General features: G+C 41.0%; 1 protein-coding gene across 5 annotated transcripts; it reads right to left on the reverse strand.

The window, feature by feature from the left end:
* Positions 1–1,140: 1,140 nt before the first annotated feature.
* GABPB2 (GA binding protein transcription factor subunit beta 2) lies at positions 1,141–20,957 on the reverse strand. 5 transcript variants are annotated; one of them, XM_036452802.2, is made up of 9 exons: positions 20,626–20,957; positions 17,502–17,641; positions 13,855–14,022; positions 13,113–13,307; positions 11,237–11,375; positions 5,255–5,371; positions 2,872–3,057; positions 1,634–1,776; positions 1,141–1,487 (listed from the first exon to the last, which is right to left on the reverse strand). In XM_036452802.2, the coding sequence occupies exons 2-9, from the start codon at positions 17,613–17,615 to the stop codon at positions 1,188–1,190; spliced, it is 1,362 nt and encodes a 453-aa protein (XP_036308695.1). In that variant the 5' UTR covers positions 17,616–17,641; positions 20,626–20,957; the 3' UTR covers positions 1,141–1,187. The 5 variants fall into 5 exon arrangements, with proteins under 5 accessions (XP_036308695.1, XP_036308696.2, XP_045442962.1 ...); XM_036452803.2 differs by lacking the exon at positions 20,626–20,957 and adding an exon at positions 19,323–19,452; XM_045587006.1 differs by lacking the exons at positions 13,855–14,022; positions 20,626–20,957 and adding an exon at positions 19,323–19,453.
* Between the last annotated feature and the right edge of the window lie 176 nt (positions 20,958–21,133).

Below are 21,133 nucleotides of genomic sequence, written 5' to 3' on the forward strand. Positions count from 1 at the left end.
AAGGCAGATGAGGTATCTAACCAGCATCTCTGGTTCCGGACTCTAGGCACCGATTGTCTTTACTCCCTTTGCCAGCTCACACCGAGCATCTACAAGGCACAAAAGCTCTCCTGAAGGCCCTACCTTAAGGAAGCAGGGCAATCTACTCATCCCAAATCAAATGGCAACAACACAACACGACATCCTCAACACTCGTCTCTCTCCCCACTTCTTTTATTGCATGTAAGAGGATACCATGTAAGCGCTACAGAAAGGCACAGTTAGAAAACTCAACAAAACTTTATAAAACTAAAGAATTGCTATTAAAGCTTGATATGACATAAATAAACGTTTGGAAGCAAGTTGTTCTAACAACGGACTATTATCCTGATTGCAATTTTGTAAAATCCAGCCGGAGCAAAGTTTTTATCTCAACACCAGATTGCCTCACAACCCCAACGAGCCTCTTTCTGGCCATTTTCCAGCATTGTGAAGCACAGCCTGGAGGGTTTTGGATTTATATACACTTCTTCACTTTTCCTTCCAGTTTTAAAAAATTATATTTCAGTTTTTTAAACTGGCAGCTGAGCTATGGACACACAATGAATTTAGTCAGGCAATCACAAATTCTTTTCAGTGAGAGTAACTGAATAGTGGGATTGCTTGCTTCTTTGGAAGTGGAATATATTCCTTTCTCTTCCCCAAAGCTTGCTTCTAACCTCCCTCCAAATTAATTTTCTTCTGTAACATTCAGACATCATAAATCTAAGGCAAATTTTCAAGTCACTTCATGGTGCAAGTATTAAAGGATCTGGGTGGGTTCATATTAGGAATGTTATCTTAGAAAAATCTTTTGATAGAAAGTACTAGTAAAATCTTTTGATAAAAAGTCAGTTATTTCAACAACCAACCAACTTACAACATGCAGCATTCTTTTACCTCTTTGCTTAAAGCAATGATGTAAGATGGGAAATTTGGTCCTTACTTTTTTGGCCTCTCAAAAGAAGTGTTCCCTAAATTTGGCTTTGATTTTTCCAGTTGCATAGAGAGCCTTCCTGAGCCCAAGCATTATACCCTGCTATAGTTTTCTTCTGAAGAAAATTCTTAATTTTTAAACAAGGTTTGTCCTCTGTGTTTTCTTTAAAAAAAAAAAAAAAAAAAAAAAAGAGGGAAAAAACGGACATAGTACAAATTGTGGCCCTTGTACGTTAAGATGAAACAGTTTCTATGGAAACTCCACGATGAGGCTCTGTGGTCCCTCCTGCCCCAGTCACTTCCATCTCTTTCTCTTCCATCTCGCCCTCTGTGACTACTACAGCATCTACCTCAGCCACCTCTTCAACCACGGTGAAATCAACGCCATTGGGCTGCTGTCGGGCCATGGCCTCCAGCTTGAGGCGGTACTGTTCTGCCTCCTGCTCTTTCTGGAGGAGCTGGTGTCGGTATTCCTGGGCTCTTCGGTTGGCCTCCTGGAGCTGCTGCTGCAGTAGCTCTCTTTCAGTGCCTTCCTGGGAAAGTAAACCACATCACCACCAGCTCAGAATTCCTGATCACAGTGTCCAGAGAGCACACAACAATAAGAGGGTTCAGGCCTTACAAGTTTTGGCTTTTGATTCTTACCCTTCTCTTCTCCCCACACTGCTGAAAACATTACCTTGTTTTCCTCCACACTGTTTGTCATCTCTTCTACCCTTGGCTTCTTAGTCAATGGCAGCTTCTCTACTTCTTCCTCCTCCTCCTCCTCCTCTTCTTCAATGATAGTCTCCTCTGCAACCTGACCAGCAGGCACAGTTAGAACTACAAGCCAAAGGACACCGAGTGAAGGTGATGAATACATTGTAAAACAAAGCCGTTTTGCTTGTTTCAAATTAGAAAATAAACTGAAATATATTCTCTGATATCTTATTTTCTGATATGCCTTTGGCTTTTAGAATCAGCAGGTAAATCATGGCCCTGCAGAGAGAAACAGAGAGGATTAGAGAGGCACTAAGAAGGTCTCTGAAAGGAAAGGCAGAGATGGACAGGTGTGGAAGCCATGCAGTTAAGACCCAGGTCTGAGACTCTTATACAAAGATGTCCGAAACTATGACCAATTAGCTTATAATTCTGTAGGGATAACTTTTCTAAAGAAGGCCTAATGTCTTTACAGAATTTTTTTTGTTGTTGTTGTTAATTCTCACCTGAGGATATTTTTTCCATTGATTTTTAGAGAGAGTGGAAGGGAGAGGGACACACACACACACACACACACACACAGATATTAATATGAGAGAGACATATTGATTCGTTGCCTCCTGTACATGCTCCAACTGGGGCTGGAGATGGAGCCTGAACTGAGGTACATGCCCTTGACTGGCAATAAGAACCAGCAGTATTTTCTGTGAACCAGCAGTATTTTCTTTGACCTACTGGTTCATATTATCTGCTCTTTCTACCGGATTACGGTTTTTACTTACAAATTTTATTATATATTAGAAAAATTAGCCTTTGCCAGCCCGGTTTCTGTTCTTTTTTGCCCCACTGGCATCTGGCATTCTCCCATTCCTACTACTTGTCTTATTACCTCATTTTTAGAGGCGAATTGAGTGTCTAAAATATCATTCTTTTTTTTCTTTTTTTTTTAAAATCCTCCCCTGAGGATATTTTTTCTATTGATTTTTAGAGAGTGGAAGAGAGAGGGAAAGACAGAGAGAAATGTCAATGTGAGAAAAACACATCGATTGGTTGCTTCCTGCATGAATTCTGACCAGGGTCCAGGCCAGAGAGGAGCCTGCAACCAAGGTATGTGCCCTAGATTGGAATCAAACCACAGGCCGACACTCTATCCACTGAGCCAATCTGACAGGGGATAAAATATCTTTTCATAAACAACTGTCTAGTGGAATAACTCACCTTGCTGTCCATCTTGTACAGTTACAATAAACGGCTGGCCAATGCCTCCCGTAGGGATTGCAGTTTGGATGTTACCCAGAGGCACTCCGTCGGTCACTATGGTGATCACCCTCTGGCCTCCACTCCCCACCACTTGCTGGATTGATGAGTCAACAGAATTTCCTTCTATGATTTCCTCTGAATTAGCTAAAGATGACAAAAGTAAATTTACAATTTTAGCTCTTTAAAAAATCTACATATAGCAATTTCTGCCTCCTTGAAATTGATAATATTAAGTATAGGAAAATTAGAAAAAAAAATTAGACTTAGCAGTACACAAAAGCAAGTTCTGACAATGCTAAGTCAGAGGAGAAAAGAAATACAAAATTCTGGTTTAAATATGTTTAGACTTTTTTCTTTTATTGATTTTTTACAGAGAGGAAGAGAGAGGGATAGAGAGTCAGAAACATTGATGAGAGAGAATCATCTATCAGCTGCCTCCTGCACATCCCCTAATGGGGATGTGCCCACAACCAAGGTACATGCCCCCGACTGGAATCGAACCCAGGACCTTCAGTCTGCAGGCCGATGCTCTATCCACTGAGCCAAACCGGTTTCGGCTTTTTTTTGTTTTGTGGGAAGTATCAGAAACCCCAACAAGCTAATGAGCACTGGGATTCTCCAATATGGGATAAGATATGTTAAGTTTCCCTAACATATTTGATCTTAAAACTCTTTTCTTTTTTTTTTTTTTTTCCCAAGAAGCATCTTGAAAGTCTAACTCTATGAAGCTTAGAAAAATAACTATAAATTAGAGTAAATCTATTTCTAGAAGGAAATAGAGACATTTAATAGTGAATTAACAATATGTTAAGTAGTCAGAGCATTTAAGAAGTCTCACAAAAATGAGCCGAAACCAGTTTGGCTCAGTGGATAGAGCGTCGGCCTGCGGACTGAAAGGTCCCAGGTTTGATTCCAGTCAAGAGTATGTACCTTGATTGCAGGCACATCCCCAGTAGGGAGTGTGCAAGAGGTAGCTGATCGATGATTCTCTCTCATCGATGTTTCTAACTCTCTATCCCTCACTCTTCCTCTCTGTAAAAAATCAATAAAACATATTAAAAAAAAAAAAGACGTCTCACAAAAATGAGAGGTGGCTTCTTCTATCTGACAGATCAATAATATTGATAGCAACTAACACTGATTCCTTTCTATGTACCAGAACCTTCCTAAGAAGTTTAAATGTATTACATTGAGTCAAGATTTTCAGTTGCTTAGTCAATGTTCCCAATAACTATTAGGGGAAACAGTTCCTGCCACAATGGAATTCCTCTATCTAAAGAATCACAAGTAGAACTTTGCAATAAATGGGGTATGGACTATCCACAGGAGCATATTCATATAATTCAATGGAAATAAAGCATTCAGACCCCTTAGAAACAAGAACAGTTAAATGTTAATAGATGAAAGGACTTGATAGATAATCTAATTTAACCGTCATGCTAGAAACAAGGAAACAGAGACTTGAAAAGGGGATTTATTCAAGATCAAAGAAAACAAGCACAAATTTAATGTATTGGTCTCCTTCTGCTATGGTGCTCACCCATACACATCTCAGTAGAGATCTTTTTGATTGCTGCCACTTGGAAAAACAGGATTGGAAGAATGTTCTCACTACCCAAATGTCAACGGCAGAAAGAAATCAGAACTGCTTTCATTTTGGATGGAGCGCTCTGTAGAAGGTTCCAGAAAGACTCCCAAATAATTATTTCACCATACCTACAACTATCTGCCTCTACCTCCCTGAAGCCCTCAGCCTTTTCCCAATAGACCACTATCTCTGACTGACTGACTTGAAATCCTTTTGTTGTAGTAAATATTATAGCAGAAGGGCACTATATAGCATGTATTTGCCCAATTGCAAATACCAAAATAACATCTCTGGGGGAAGAAAACCCAAGCCAATCTGAAATGCGGAGGAGATGACAGTGAGAGAGGCAGTCCCATGCATATTGATGCTTTAATATAATACAAGGTACCTAGGCTGCTGCTATTTTGAATCATTCTATGATAGCACAGGAAATACTATGATAGAGTATTTCCAGAAAATCTGCTAATATAAAACTAAATAGTTCAATCTGAAGCAACTGGAGTCAGAGAAAACAAACTTCAAACTGCAAAAGAAAAAAAAAATCAAAGGAATAACTTAGTCATTCTCTGATAATATCCAGCTGTCTGATTATAGCACTTAGTGATTTTTCTTTCTGATGCTCCGTGACTCTACATCCTTTTTCTTAGTTGTCTCTAATCATGATTCTTTATTATTTCATGCAAAATAAATTTGCTGGAGAGTTCAAAACAAAAGGAAAAATGGTGATTCAACCAGCAGCTGTCCCTTACCTACCTGCGGCTCTGTGGGAGTTGGAGAGGGGAGCTGAGGCCTCAGCAAGAGCTGCGAGGGTGGCCAACACTGAGGTGGTGGAATGTGAGAAGTGTACTGCTGAGGAGGCATGGGGGTCACCTATTTCAGTAAAAAAGGCAAATGAGGTCCAGCAAAGAGAATAAAACTGAGATGAACTAAGATGAATTGAGATGCCTTATTAATCAAAACCTCAGCTTTTCGCTTGGTTTGGGTAACTCAGTGGTTCAGCGCTGACCCATGAACCAGGAGATCACAGTTCGATTCCAGGTCAGGGCTCATGCCCGGGTTGCGGGCTTCATCCCCAGTAGAGGTTGTGCAGGAGGCAGCCAAGTGATGATGTTTTTCTCTCACTGATGTTTCTCTCTCTCCTTCTCCCTTCCTCTCTTTCTAAAAATAAACAAAAACATATTTTTTAAAAAAGGCATTGAAGCCCTACCGGTTTGGCTCAGTGGATAGAACATTGTCCTACAGACCGAAGGGCTCCAGGTTCCATTCCAGTCAAAGGCACGGACCTCAGTTGCAGGCTGAATCCCCCACCCTGTGTGGGAGGCAACTAATCAATGTGTCTCTCACATGGATATTTCTCTGTGCCTCTCCCCCTCCCTTCCACTCTCTCTAAAAATCACTGGGAAAATATCCTTGGGTAAGGATTAACAAAAACAAACAAAAAAGAAGCATTAAAAACAAACAAACAGTTATTTGTAAAACATTTAAAAATACTTGAAACTACGCCGAAATCGGTTTGGCTCAGTGGTAGAGCGTAGGTCTGCGGACTGAAAGGTCCCAGGTTCAATTCCGTTCAGGGGCATGTACATTGGTTGCGGGCACATCCCCAATAGGGGGTGTGCAAGAGGCAGCTGGTCAATGTTTCTCTCTCATCGACATTTCTAGCTCTCTCTCTCCCTTCCTCCTCTCTGTAAAATATCAATAAAATATATTAAAAAAAATACTTGAAACTCTTATATAACACTCTTTATAATAAATCCTCCTATACAGTAAAGAATCTTCTTCTGATGTGATTACTATAGGTAACCTAACTTATTTATAAATTTTAGAAGAATTTCCTTTAAAAGGTAGATTACTTATATAATACTCCTCATAGCTGCAAACTATCGGAAAGCTTTTGGACGATGACTGTGGGAGTGGAGCTAAAGGTAGAGACAGGGATGATATCTCTAAAATACTCAGGGAACCAAATGGCCTGGGCAAAACACAGTGCTTGACCTCCAAAAAGGGGCTTATGTCTATTTAATTATTTCTTGCAGAGCAAGATCCAGCCTTTTCTGCTTAGTTCATGCTTTTCTCATCACTCAGCCTATCATAACAAATGCTGGCATAAGAACTAACAAATGGTCTGGGTTGGTGATTGAATGTCAACCGATGAACCCAGAGGGGGGTGTGCAGGAGACAGCCGATGATGATTCTATCTCATCATTAATGTTTCTCTCTCTCCCTCCCTCTCTGATATATGTACACAAATAATCAAAACAAAAACTATCAAATGAGCCTTAGCCAATTTGGGTCAGTGAATAGAGTGTCGGCCTGCGGACTGAAGGGTCCAAGGTTTGATTCTGGTCAAGGGCACATGCCCAGATTGCACTCGAACCCGAGTAGGGGGTGTGCAGGAGGCAGCCAATCAGTGGTTCTCTCTCACCGTTGATATTTCTCTTACTCTCTCTCCCTCCCCCTTCTCTGAAAGCAATTAAAAAATATATATGTGTAGCTGAAACTGGTTTGGCTCAGTGGTAGAGCGTTGGTCTGCGAACTGAAAGGTTCGATTCCAGTCAAGGGCATGTACGTTGGCTGCAGGCACATCCCCAGTAGGGGGTGTGCAAGAGGCAGCTGGTCGATGATTCTCTCTCATCAATGTTTCTGACTATCCCTCTCCCTTCCTCTCTGTAAAAAATCAATAAAATATAAAATAAAATAAAATAAATATATGTGTATGTAAATACATTTAAAATGAAAAATATAAATTTCATATATATAAATGAAAAAAAAAAGGTACAAGTGATTTTTAAATATATGTACATTCATGGAAGTTTGATTATATGTGATAGTAAGTCACTAGCAATCAAAAAACAAGGCCACAATTAAAACACACACACATGTAGATGTACACACACACACACGCCACCCAACTACAGAATAGCTGTATAGAACTGTTTAATGAGAAAAGCATTATATACAATTATTCCAACCTAAGGGTACCCTCTCCTTAAGAAAAAAAATCCTCACCCAAGGATATGTTTTTTATTGATCTTTAGAGAAAGAGAGAAACATGGATGTGAGAAACATCAATAGGTTGCCTCCTGCACTGGTGATAGAACCGAAACCTAGGTATGTACCCTGACGGGAATCAAACCTATAATCTTTTGGTGTATGGGACGACGCTGCAACTAACTGAGCCACCAGGTCAGGGTGGTAGTCTACCTTTAATCCAATAAAAATGAATATTTGTAAAAAATTAGATTTAATGTTCTGACATACACAGTTGAAACTGAAAAAAAGATAATGCAAATGACTTCTTTAGACTTATCTCAGGGAGTTCTAGGAAAATAGTTTACTGCTTAATAATGTTAATTGTTTCCTTTTCCTCAATATAAGACACAACATCAAATAAAGTAAAACGTGTACAGATACTATTGTTTTTGGAAGAGAAATGGTATTATCAGTGCCAATTCTTGTTACCTATTCAAAATGTGCCATATAAATAAACTCTTCAGACCAGGATTTAGAAGAGTGAGCCATGGTATGGTTGGCCAATCTCAGTAAGCTAATGAAAACTAAATCCAGAAAAACTAAGTAATTTGCCCAAGGTCAGGCAGCTAGTGAATATCAGAGCCCTGATTAAAATCTAATTCATTAGATTCCGAACCTGTACTCTTTATGAACCAATTTAAAGTATTTATATTTGGCTTTGGAGTACATCTTATGATTCTACAGAAACAGGAAATTCATCTTCATAACTCTGTTTTGTCCTGATTAATGTTTAAATTAGTCTGCCCTCCTAAATCACTGCAGTTTGTTGGTAGCACTCATGATGACTCATAACTTTAGTCACAAATGAAAAATTAAAGCAAATTTGGTAATCTGGATTTTTAAAAAATATATTTTTATGGAGTTCAGAGAGGAAGGAAGAGGGAGAGAGCAATAGAAACATCAATGATGAGAGAGAATCATTGATTGGCTGCCTCCTGCACCCCCCCTAACCCCGGCATTGTGCCCTAACTGGGAATCAAACAGTAGTCTCCAGTTGGGCTATCATCTGGATTTTGGTATAAAAAACATGTATCAATATGATATTCCTAGAATACTACCAGTTAATTCTTAAAAATACTATTGGATGAACATGTTACTTGTTGATGGGAAATAAGAAGTCCACCCACCATTCAGGTAAAGAAAATCCTTTAACCCAGTTGAATAACTCAACCTGAACATGTCTAATAATTTCTTTTATCTGTACTGATTAAGCATCAAGTAGGCCAGTCCCCTAAAGGGGAGAGCTAGGTAGAACTGCTTCATGGTTAAGATGACATCAGAGAGATCAGCTTTATTATGCAATAGTTTAACAATTTTGATTTGCAGTTGTCAACATATGGAAGAGAGAAAGAAGAGTAGTTTGTCAAAAGCAACTCTTTTGTCAATGTTAAACCTGATATAAACCTATAGGAGTCAAATCTAAGATTCTCTATCCTGATTTGCTTATCATTTCAAATCAAGGTCTGGAGAAGTTCAGTAGTTAGACTAAAGATCAACTCTAGCTCTTTTCACATGTTTGTGAATATACAACATTATTGGCTTCTAAAGACTTTTGAATTATAAAAGCTCTTGTCCTAATCAGTGTGACCTTAACCACTACAAATTCAAAAGGCTGTGAATGTTCTGATTACATGTATATCTATCTATCTATCTATCTATATATATATATATATATATTTTTTTTTTAATATATTTTATTGATTTTTTACAGAGAGGAAGGGAGAGAGATAGAGAACTAGAAACGTCGAGAGAGAAACATCGACCAGCTGCCTCTTGCACACCCCTACCGGGGATGTGCCCGCAACCAATGTATATGCCCTTGACCGGAATCGAACCCGGGACCTTTCAGTCCGCAGACTGACGCTCTACCGCTGAGCCAAACCGGTTTCGGCTGATTACATGTATATGTATATTTAAGCTAAATATTTTTAATCATTTAGCTGAAAGCAAAGTGGTATTAAATAAATTGATGAGCTATAAAATGAAGGTCACCACTGCCCCCTTGTGGGCAGGATGGAGTCCATCTTTACTGAGAAGTTATTTTCACTGACCGCTAGCATTACTGAGGCCCTGCTATAAAAGGGATCCTGGCCGGCCAGATGACCTATGAAATAGGAGATCATGGTTCAATTCTCCGCCAAGCCATGTGCCCTGGTTTTGGACTCCATTCCCAGTGTAGGGCGTAGAGAAGGCAGCCAATCAATGATTCTCTCTCATCATTGATATTTCTCCCTCTCCCAAATTAATAAATTAATTACATATATATAATAGCCTTAGCTGGTTTGGGTCAGTGGATAGAGTATCGACCTGTGGACTGAAGGGTCCCAGGTTCGATTCCAGTCAAGGGCACATGCCCGCCCGGGTTGCAGGCTTGATCCCCAGTGGGGAGCGTGCAGGAGGCAGCCAATCAATAATTCTCTCTCATCATTGATGCTCCTCTCATTCCCTCTTTCTTCCTCTCTGAAATTAATAAAAATATATTTTAAAAAATAAAATTAAAAAAAATTAAAATGGATCCTGAAATACAAAATATCAAAGTCTCACAATCTCATAAAGTGGATATTATTATATCTCAATTTTATATGTAAAGAAGACTTAGAGAAGTAGTTTTCCTACATTGAAGCCTCTAGTTAATAATTCAATATCTGAATGTAGATCTGAATGCACAATTCTATATTTATTGTATCTATGCTCTACTTTACCATCACTGCCTCTCAGTAATAACACTTCAACATCTTCCTTTGATATTAAACTTAAGTAGGAATACATTTGTATAGTTGCTTATTTTTATTTTATTTTTATTATTATTATTTTTTTAATATATTTTATTGATTTTTTTAGAGAGGAAGGGAGAGAGATAGAGAGCTAGAAATGTCGATGAGAGAGAAACATCGACCAGCTGCCTCTTGCACACCCGCTACTGGGGATGTGCCCGCAACCCAGGTACATGCCATTGACCGGAATCGAACCTGGGACCCTTCAGTGCACAGACCGACGCTCTACCACTGAGCCAAACCGGCTTCGGCTGTATAGTTGCTTATTTTTAAATGAAAGTCAGAAACAAAAAAAAGACAAGAGTCAGCTAGAAAGCTTATTTAAATGAGGATACAAGTGCCTCTGTTGTCAAATATTTGTGAAGAGATATTGAAAACAAGGCCAGTTTTCTTGTGATTTATATAGATGTTTTTGTTAAAAATATACAGGTTTCAAAAGATCAACACCAAATGTTTTGTTATTTTGTTGTTATATATGTTCTCAAGAACAAATCAAGACTCTTATATTTTATTTAAATAATCACATGTACCTATTTTATATCAGCATTCCAAAAACCACTTCTGTTTCTTCTGCTTTATTTGTTCATGTTTTGGATTATGAATATTTAACTATCTTCCTTAGTAGTGCTATATTGAAGCACCCCTATATTTTCATTTTTTGGGTTTGGGTATAACCCTTCAACAGATTAATGTGTAGAATATTTTACTTTTAACACAATAAGCACTCAGATACAACCCCTATGTATGACCTTCCCTTTCTCCAGAAAGAATAAATACATTAGCTTTAAAATCGATTACAAATCCTTTATTTTGGGAAGATTTTAATAAAGGTGTGGGTATCAGAGAGGGTTTCTATTCATCTCACAGGAAAACCTGGGGTTATGTTCATTTTAAGTCTAAAATAAACGCCATGTTATCAGAGTATTACCTGAGGTTGTTTTGGTGTTGGATGAAGAAACAAGGCTAGCGAGGTTGACAACTTCTCCTGACGTGAAGATAAATGGGGTGGCCACAGTCACAGGATTGGCTCTTTCCGGATTAGCATTCACCTGATTCTGCATGGCTTCCTACAAAACAAGGGGTATTTTAAAGTCAGAACACTGATTAACCTTAGTTACACAGTCACTGAAGACCAATCCTCACCCCCAGTGCTCTATCAAGCAGAACTAGTTCTAGCACACAATGTCCTAGGGAGCTCAGAGTTCTCATTAAGACCACTGTTTATTTCTTGTTTTCTGACAAGGAAAACAGAAATGCTAGGTTGCTTTCTCAAGCTTATATCTCCTTTAGAAAACAAGGTGTATTCTACACAATTCACTTAACCTCTCTGGATCTTACATTTTTATTTGAAAAATAAGGGGTGTGGCCTAAAAAGTAATTTCCAGCACTAATATTCTATGATCAGTTATCTACAAGCCAATGTGCTAGCAGGAAATCCCCACAGAGAATCTATGGAGAAGAATATTCTCCAGAGTTTTGTCCAACAACTTGTTCCGTTCTGCCCTGGAGAATTCCTCAGAGAATATGTAACAAGCAAATAAATGAGTGCCAGATTTTAGAGTCTAGTTTCATATGCTGCACTTTTGTTTCCAGGAATGTCAGCACAATTTCAGTGAAAAGAAACTTAACTTTATTTTATCCTTTTTTTTACTTTCAGAAGTAGTTTTGTTTGTTTGTTTGTTTGTTTTACAAACAAACATGTTCACTACTTAAAAAGTCCCAATTATGAAAGGTCTCTAAACAAGGAATTGAAAGTTGAAGAGGATAACCAGTCTATAGGGAACCATTTGTAAAAAACAACAAACAGCCGAGACCGGTTTGACTCAATGGATAGAGCGTCGGCTTGGGGACTGAAGGGTCCCGGGTTCGATTCGGTCAAGGGCATGTACCTTGGTTGTGGGCACATCCCCAGAGGGGGTGTGCAAGAGGCAGCTGATTGATGACTCTCATCGATGTTTCCAACTCTCTCTCTCCCTTCCTCTCTGTAAAGAATCAATAAAATATATTAAAAAAACAACAACAAACAAACAAACAAGCCACTGAAAATACAGCAGAAATATTTATCTATTTTTTCATATATAATTATCCCCTTGACTAAGAGCTTCAGCTTAAAACAGATGATCAATTCTCTGGTCACATCGCGTCTTGGCCTTTTGGCTAAGATCAGGTGTAATTCTCTGGTCACTGTTAAATCCCTTCTTGAATATGCCTCTCCTTCCATCCTCCACTATTATTCCTTAACTCAGCCCTCTTGGCTCATGCCTGGCCAAATGAAAGTCACTATATGGTTCTTTAGCATTAAACTTTCTCTCGCCAATCTCACCATACTCCAGATAATTATTATTATTATTATTATTATTTTTAAGATGCTGGTGTAGCAGAGTTGGCTGGAGCATGATCTTGTGCACCAGAAGGTAGTGAGTTCAATTCCTGGTCAGGGCACATATATAGGTTGCGATTTGGCTCCCGGTCAGAGTGCATATGAAAGGCAACTGATCGATGTTTCTCTATCTCTCCCTCCCTTAAAAAAAAAAGCCTGATATCGCCAAAACCGGTTTGGCTTAGTGGTAGAGCGTCGTTCTGCAGACTAAAAGGTCCCGGGTTCAATTCGGGTCAAGGGCATGTACCTCAATACGTTGGTTGTGGGCACATCCCTGGTAGGGGGTGTGCAGGAGGCGGCTGGTCAATGTTTCTCTCTTATCGATGTTTCTGGCTCTCTGTCCCTCTCTCTTCCTCTCTGTAAAAAAATCAATAAAATATAAACAAACAAACAAACAAACAAATAAATAAATAAAAATACAGACCTGAAGAATGACCAGAATCTCAGCATTGTTCTTCTCCAGGGCTATGTCAAAGGCAGATTTATCAAACTTGCTGAAAGCATGGACATCAGCTCCATATTTGATAAGTAGCTCGACAACATCGCGATGGTGGTATTCTGTGGCCCAATGTAAAGCTGTCATCTTCAGCATATCCTTGGCATTCACATCTGCACCATTCTGCCACAGAAAAGGAATGTTTTCATATGGACACTGGTTACAACAGCACAGGTGCAAGATCTCATCAATACAGAGACTTTCCATAGTTTACAGAGATTCAAATTTAGGTCACCTTTAAGAAATATCAAAGGGAAAAACATTTCTTAAATTATCCTGACGCTGACAGACATAATGCCTTCCATGAGTGGGTCTTCTAAGGACATCATTGAGAAATTATAGTAGAAAGGAAAGGAAGAGGAAAAGAACAGATTTTTGTTGCATTTATTAACAGAGCCGAGTGTCTGAAAAAAACACACAAAAAACAACAGGCATAAGTGCAGAGAACACCTGCAGAAAGAGAATGAAGAAAACACCAAGGAAGTCTGTTTAGCTTTCAAAAGATTAGAATACAAAATTCTCATAGTCATGATTACTCTTGAAAGAGACAATTCATTGCCATAAACTGTCCTCAGCTTGATCTTTCCCAACCTAGTTTCCTGCCGCTACTTTAGGAAAGGAAGGTGGGTGTCCTTTTTACCACACGGACCCGCCACTATTCTTGCTTTACCCTAACAAGCAGTTCCACGATGTGTGCGTGTCCATCGGCTGCAGCCATGTGCAAGGGGGTCCTGTCCACTTTGGTTCGGGCATCCCTGCTAACGCCTGCTCGAAGGAGTACTTCTGCTGTGGAATAATGACCATACTGGGCTGCAAGGTGGAGGGGTGATGTTCCAAGCTGTGGGGAAATAATACTCATTGAGTACCAACCACGTGCAGACTCCTAAACCATTACTGGAGAGATACAGATGAACAAGAGGTGAGTTTTATGGTTCCTGCCCATGGATAGAGAGTATCTGGTTGGGCAGGCAGGACTGAAGAAATGAATTAAAAAAATTAATATACTAATAGAGGAATAAATATACCATCAATTAAATAAGTGCTAAATAGAATGGATTTAAGTCAGATGGATTTATCATGTAAGATTCCCTAAAGGGCATGATTTTATACAGGGCTTGGAAGATAAAATAAATGGACAGACAAGAGAATTCTGAGTGGGGGTAAAGTTTCAGAACAATTTCTAGGCAAAGGGCAGAGACTAGAAAGTTGCATGTAGGTCTTGGGGTACTAACTTAATTCCTTAACCCCAGTAAAGCAAGGCAAAAAGACTGATGAGATTAAAAGGAAATAAAAATTTAGCAACTAAGCCCAGCTAGCGTGGCTCAGCAGTTGAGCATCGATCTATATAGTAACGAGGTGGTCACGGTTTGATTCCTGGTCAGGGCACATTCCTGGGTTTTGAGCTCAATTCCCAGTGTTGGGCATGCAAGAGGCAGCAAATTGATAATTCTCACTCATCACTGATGTTTCTTTTTTTTTTAAAAACAAACATTTTTGTATTGATTTCAGAGAGGGAGGGAAAGGGAGTAAGAGCTAGAAACATCAATGATGAGACGGAATCACTTACTGGCTGCTACTTACACACCCCCTACTGGGGATGGAGCCCAAAACCTGGGCATGTGCCTTTGACTGTAATCAAACTCAGGACCCTTCAGCCGAAGGCCTATTCTCTATCCATTGTGCCAAACCAGCTAGGACTCATCACTGATGTTTCTCTCTCTCCCTACCTCTCTGAAGTCAATAAAAATATATTTTAAAAATGTTTAGCAATAAGGAAGTCTATATCATCTCAAAGTAAATCTTATAAGTTATCAGAATCCACTTTGGTCAGAAACCTATTCTTGTCTTTGCTTTATGCTGGTTTATTTTTAAGCCTACTTCATTGAAACTTTGCTTTTCATATATTCAGCCTCTCTGTCTGACTGGATTTAATTCACATTGCTCTTTTCAGGCCTATTTATAAAAATGCTAATCTCCTGTGCTTCCTTTCTTCCTTCCAGTGAAGTGCTAAGAACCTGCTGTCCTCAGTCCTGGACAGTGTGGCTCAGGTGGTTAGAGCATCTTCCTGTGTACTGCAGGGTCGTGGGCGCAGGGCACCCGGGGAAGGCGACCAATCAATGTTTCTCTCTCTCTCTCTCTCATCAATAAAGGAACAGATATTAGGGTGAAGATTAAGAAAAAAAAGAACCTGCTGGCCTCTGAAGTTATAAATTAACCACTCCAGAAAAGAGTGAACTGTTAAAATTAGGCGATGTTTACAAAATCTATGGATGCTGCCCTGACTGGTTTGGCTCAGTGGATAGTGTCAGCCTACCGACTGAGGGGTCCCAGGTTCGATTCCGGTCAAGGGCATGTTCCTTGGTTGCAGGCACATCCCTAGTAGAGGTTATGCAGGAGGCAGCTGATCGACGTTTCTAACTCTCTAGCCCTCTCTCTTTCTCTCTATAAAAACCAACAAAATATATTTTAAAAAAGAAAAACCTATGAATGCTAAGGAAGCCCATATTATAATCTAGACCTGGATCTTCTAAAATTCTGCTCTCCAGCCGAAACCGGTTTGGTTCGATTCCGGTCAAGGGCATGTAAATTGGTTGCGGGCACGTACATTGGTTGCGGGCACATCCCCAGTAGGGGGTGTGCAGGAGGCAGCTGGTCGATGTTCCTCTCACATCGATATTTCTAACTTTCTATCCCTCTCCCTTCCTCTCTGTAAAAACTCAATAAAATATATTTTAAAATAAAAAAAATAAAATAAAATTCTGCTCTCCAAGCTGGCTATCTAGGATCATAAAATTACATCTTCCTCTTAAAAAAAAAAAAAAAAATTGATTTCAGAGAGAAAGGGAGAGCGAGAGAAATATGAAAACATCAATGATGAGAGAGAATCATTGGTCAGCAGTCTCTTGCATACCTCCCCGCTGAGGATGGAGCCTGCAACCAAGGCATGTGCCCTGAAAAGGAATCAAACTGTGACCTCCTGGTTCATAGGTTAACGCTCAACCACTGAGCCACACCAATTGAGCGAAACTATTTCTTATTAATCAGGACATTGTAGAGAAAAGAAAATAAATTATTAGCTTAGAAGTGTACTTTTCTTATACTGATTTGTTTAATTTCTAGCTAATTACTAATTTCTAATAAACAGAATTAGTTCTCTGAAAAGCATTATAGAAAACCGTAAGTATTGTATATACATTTACAATTACCATCTATAATATATATCCATGAGAGACACTTTCAATTTGGAAAACTAAAAGAAAATGAAAACCATATATTTAGGTGAGAGAAAGAAAATAAAACTATGTGAGAATGAGGCAGAAAGTAACTAAAGAAAAATCATTAAAGTCTTTTTAGCCATTAAGAAAAAGATCAGCCAAAACCGGTTTGGCTCAATGGGTAGAGTGTCGGCTTGGGGACTGAACAGTCCCGGGTTCGATTCTGGTTAAGGGCATGTACCTTGGTTGCAGGCATATCCCCAGTAGGCGGTGTGCAAGAGGCGGCTGATCGATGACTCTCTCTCATTGATGTTTCTAGCTCTCTATCTCTCTCCCTTCCTCTCTGTACAAAATCAATAAAATATATATTAAAAAAAAAAAAAGAAAGAAAAAAAAAAAAGAAAAGAAAAAGATCAGCCGAGGCCGGTTTGGATCAGTGGATAGAGCGTCGGCCTGCGGACTCAAGGGTCCCGGGTTCAATTCCAGTCAAGGGCATGTACCTTGGTTGCGGGCACATCTCCAGTAGAAGGTGTGCAGGAGGCGGCTGATCAATGTTTCTCTCTCATCGATGTATCTGAGTTTGTATCCCACTCCCTTCCTTTCTGTAAAAAATCAATAAAATATATTTTTTTTAAAAAGAAAAAGATCAGTGCCCTGACTGGTTTGGCTCAGTGGATGGAACCCTGGCCTGTGGACTGAAGAGTCCCAGGTTCATTTCTGGTCAAGGGCATGTACCTTGGTTGCAGGCACATCCCCAGTAGGGGGTGTGCAGGAGGCAGCTGATCGATGTTTCTCTCTCATCGATGTTTCTAACTCTATCCCTCTCCCTTCTTCTCTGTAAAAAACCAATAAAATATATTTTAAAAGAAAAAGATTGATGCCCTGGTCCGGTAGCTCAGTTGATTACAGCATGGTTCTGATATGCCAAGGTTTCCGGTTCTATCCCCTATCAGTGCACATACAAGAATCAACCAATGAATGTGTAAATAAGTAGAACAACAAATAGATGTTTCCCCAACCCTCTATCAAATCAACAAATAAAAAATTAAAAAAAGAAAAGGGAAAAGATTGGTAAAGCACACTTTGGAAACAGAGAACTCACCCAGTCTGTGGTGAATGGGGCACCATTTGCCATCAATGTCCTCACTTCATCATCTTGGCCTTTTCTTGCTGCTTCTAGCAATCTCTTCCCCAAGTCCACCAAAGACATCTTCATGCATAGGAACGGAAGTTCTCGGGAAGCTGTAAGTCAAACACAAGGAGAGCTGTCTGTAAATGTTTTTAGCAGACTTCTTCTAAATAATACAGACTTCAAGGTGACTCTCTGGTAGGGCATTTCCTCATCATCCCACACAAACAATCAGATATTGGGGAAAATGTCAGGCCCCAAACAACATTTCCCTCACTTTCAATCTCCAGAATAATAATGATAATAATAATAAGTGCAACACATCACATTACCACCTTTCTAGCTGAAGGGATCAATAAAACAGCATTTCATCTTTCTGAAATGACCATGGGTAGAAATATGTCACAGGAAAGAATGACAAATAGACAAAGCGGGGTATATGGCAGATATTTTTTCAAAACTGAACAGTGAACTGCCCACTTCAAAACAAACAAACAACAGTATTTATTGCCAATTATCAATTATAATGTCAGCTTTCAAGCAAAAATTAGAATTTGGGGAAACATCCCTCCACCATAAATAGAAGTTTACTACAAACTTTTTGATGAAATTCATGGTGACACTAATAAATGTGAACTTTTCAATACTGTGTAATAAAATGCATCAACACTTGGATAATCTGCAAAATTTGGTGAACCAATATTTTTCAAATGTCCAATGCATGTTATAAAATCATACAGAGGTAGGAAGAGAGGGGAAAAGATGGCTGAGAAGGTGGAAATTACATTCACTTCCTCCCAGGCCCAAATTGTAATTACAACAAAATTATAGAACCATCAACCTGAATAACCAACTGAAGACTAGCTGAACGGAAGTCTTATAACCAAGGATTTATAGAAGCCACATCAAGACTGGATTATGAGCCGGGACTAGTTTGGCTCAGTGGATAGAGCGTCGGTCTGCGGACTGAAAGGTCCCGGGTTCGATTCCAGTCAAGGGCATGTACCTTGGCTGCGGGCACATCCCCAGCAGGGGGTGCACAAGAGGCAGCTGATTGATGATTCTCTCTCATCGATGTTTCTAACTCTCTATCCCTCTCTCTTCCTCTCTGAAAAATGAATAAAATATATATATGGAAAAAAAAAAGACTGGACTATGAGACAGAAGGGCCACAGGACGAGAGAAGCCCAGTTCCCTGAGCTGAGAGCTACTCAGAAGTGTGGCACCTACATTGGACTTTGCACGATTAAGTATAAACCTTGCCCTGGCTGGTGTTGTAAAATGGTTTGAGCAGCCGCCTGAACACTGGATTCCAGTCACAGGCATGTACCCGGGTTGCAGGTCTGATCCCCTCACCTGGTTGGGGCGTGTGTGGGGCAATCAATTCATGTGACATTTCTTTCTCCTCTCTCTCTCCCTTCCTACCCCATCCTTTCCGCTCTCTCTAAAAAAGAAAAAAGAAAAAAAATCCTCACTGCTCTGATGAGAATGAAATTTTTTTCTTACCCCTCCCCCGCAAATATTTTTATTGATTTCAGAGAGGAAGGAAGAGGGAGAGACAGAAACATCAATGATGAGAAGAATCATGGATCAGCTGCCTCCTGCATGCCCCCTACTGGGGATCTAGCCCGAAACCTGGGCATGTGCCCTGGACCAGAATCTAACTGAACCCTTCAGTCTGCAAGCCAGCGTTCTATCCACTGAGACAAACCAGCTAGGGCTTAATGTATTTTTAAAATAACAGTATTTTGGGGGGACTAAGTGCCAGTCTATGTCAATGCAGGCAGTACCCACCAGATAAAAGGTTTAATCTAAGCCCTGGCCTGTGTGGTTCAGTTGTCTGGGTGTCATCCAGTGTACTGGGAGGTTGCCAGTTCATTCTGGTCAAGGGCACATGTCTGGATTGTGGGCTCCACCCCTGTGGGGGTTGTGCAGGAGGCAGCTGATTGACGTTTTGCTCTCACATCAATGTTCATCGATGTTTCCCTCTCCCTCTCCCCTCCTTTCTCTAAAAATCACTGATAAAAAAAAAATTAATGGAAAACATTCTCCCTTTACTGTATGTCATCTCCACTTTCCCTACACATATAAAGTGAAGAAACAGAATTTGATCTAACCCGACTCTTAGGACTCTGAAGATGAATAAAACACCCACATCCCCTCCCAAGCAAACACAGGAGAGCTTTCCACAATCGGTGTTTTAACAATGGGTGAAGTGCCTGAGCTCTTGACAACGAAGTACTCTATCATTAGACGGTAATTAGAGAGCAATTATGTTGGTTGATATAAATCGGGTGGGGATGATCTTTGTTGGCTTAAGGAAAGCTATGAGCAGAGAGAAAGCTAACCGTAAGGAGAACAGGAATTGAAGAGACCATGGTCTGACCTTTTTTTTTTCTCTCTCTCTTTCCCCTTTTTCTATCACCCATGTCCCCACTGAGCCGCCAGCTGTACAAACGACTGTGCAAGAGCTGGAGGCTCCTCCCCGTACACCGAGGCTGCAGGTTGGTCCCCAGGGCACATGCAAGAAGCAAGCGGTGAATGCATCAATAAATGGAACAACAAACTGATGTTCCTCTCCCTTCCTTCCTTCCTCTCTCCCTTAAAAAAAGAAAAAAAGAACTGGAGGCGGGGCCCTTAGACTCGAGTTCAGATTAGCGCGCTCCCTAACAATCTTTAGGCTATTGCTGGGGCCGGGAATGCAGAGTCCCCGTTTTCTCCTCCACCCCACATCCTCCAGTTTGCCAGCAGCAATGCTGTCTTTTCGGGAAGAGCCAGGAAGCCGAGGTCTGCAGCCCGGCCCCGGCTCCGCGCCGCCCCCTAGTGGCCAGCTCCACGGCCCTGGCTTCCCTTGGTCCAGCTCCCCAGCCCCAGGTCCTACACCCACCCCCTCCCTCACCTCCTGCCAGTCCCCTCCCCTTCCTCCCGGCAGCATCCCCTTCCTCTCCGGCCCCCGGCCCCAGGCTCCCCCGCTCCCCCGCTCCGTCTGCACCCACAGGTTCGGGGCTGTGCCGGGAAGCGGTGCAACTCCTCTCGCCACTCGCCCGTCAGCCCTCCCGCGGCCCCCCAGTCCTCGCATCTTCTCCTCCCCCCTCACCTCCTCGTCCGGGACGCCGCCGCCGATTGCGCTTCCGCCGAACCCGCCAGTTTGGTACCGTCTCCTTCTCTAGTGTGGACCCCCTGTCAGTGACGGCAACTTTTCGGCCTTTTCATGTATGCATATTTGGGGGGGCCTTTAACCCCCCTCGTGGAGAAATGGAGGCGACAAAATGGCGGACCCGGAAGTGGAGGCGGCGGAAAACAATTTTTGGCGGAGGGATCTGTGGGGAAAAAACGATTATGGAACCTGCGTTTCCATCCGGACAGAAGGAGGATGCACCTCTGAGGCTCCTTTGCTCCCCACGGGAGGCTCTCGGCGGTGAAAAAAGCGTGATTCCGGGAAATCCTGGGGGGACTACTTAACGACGCGGAGGGTTGTCGATTACGTGCCTTACGTGCCGTCTAGTCCCGGCAGGGGGCGGGCCCAGGGCTTGTTTTGGCGCCAAGAACCCGGCGAACCGCTAGAGAGAAAGCGACTCTGAGCCGGTCCTGCGGCTCTTTGGTTG

Source organism: Pipistrellus kuhlii, unplaced genomic scaffold, assembly GCF_014108245.1.
Source record: "Pipistrellus kuhlii isolate mPipKuh1 unplaced genomic scaffold, mPipKuh1.p scaffold_m20_p_24, whole genome shotgun sequence".
NCBI lineage: Eukaryota > Metazoa > Chordata > Mammalia > Chiroptera > Vespertilionidae > Pipistrellus > Pipistrellus kuhlii.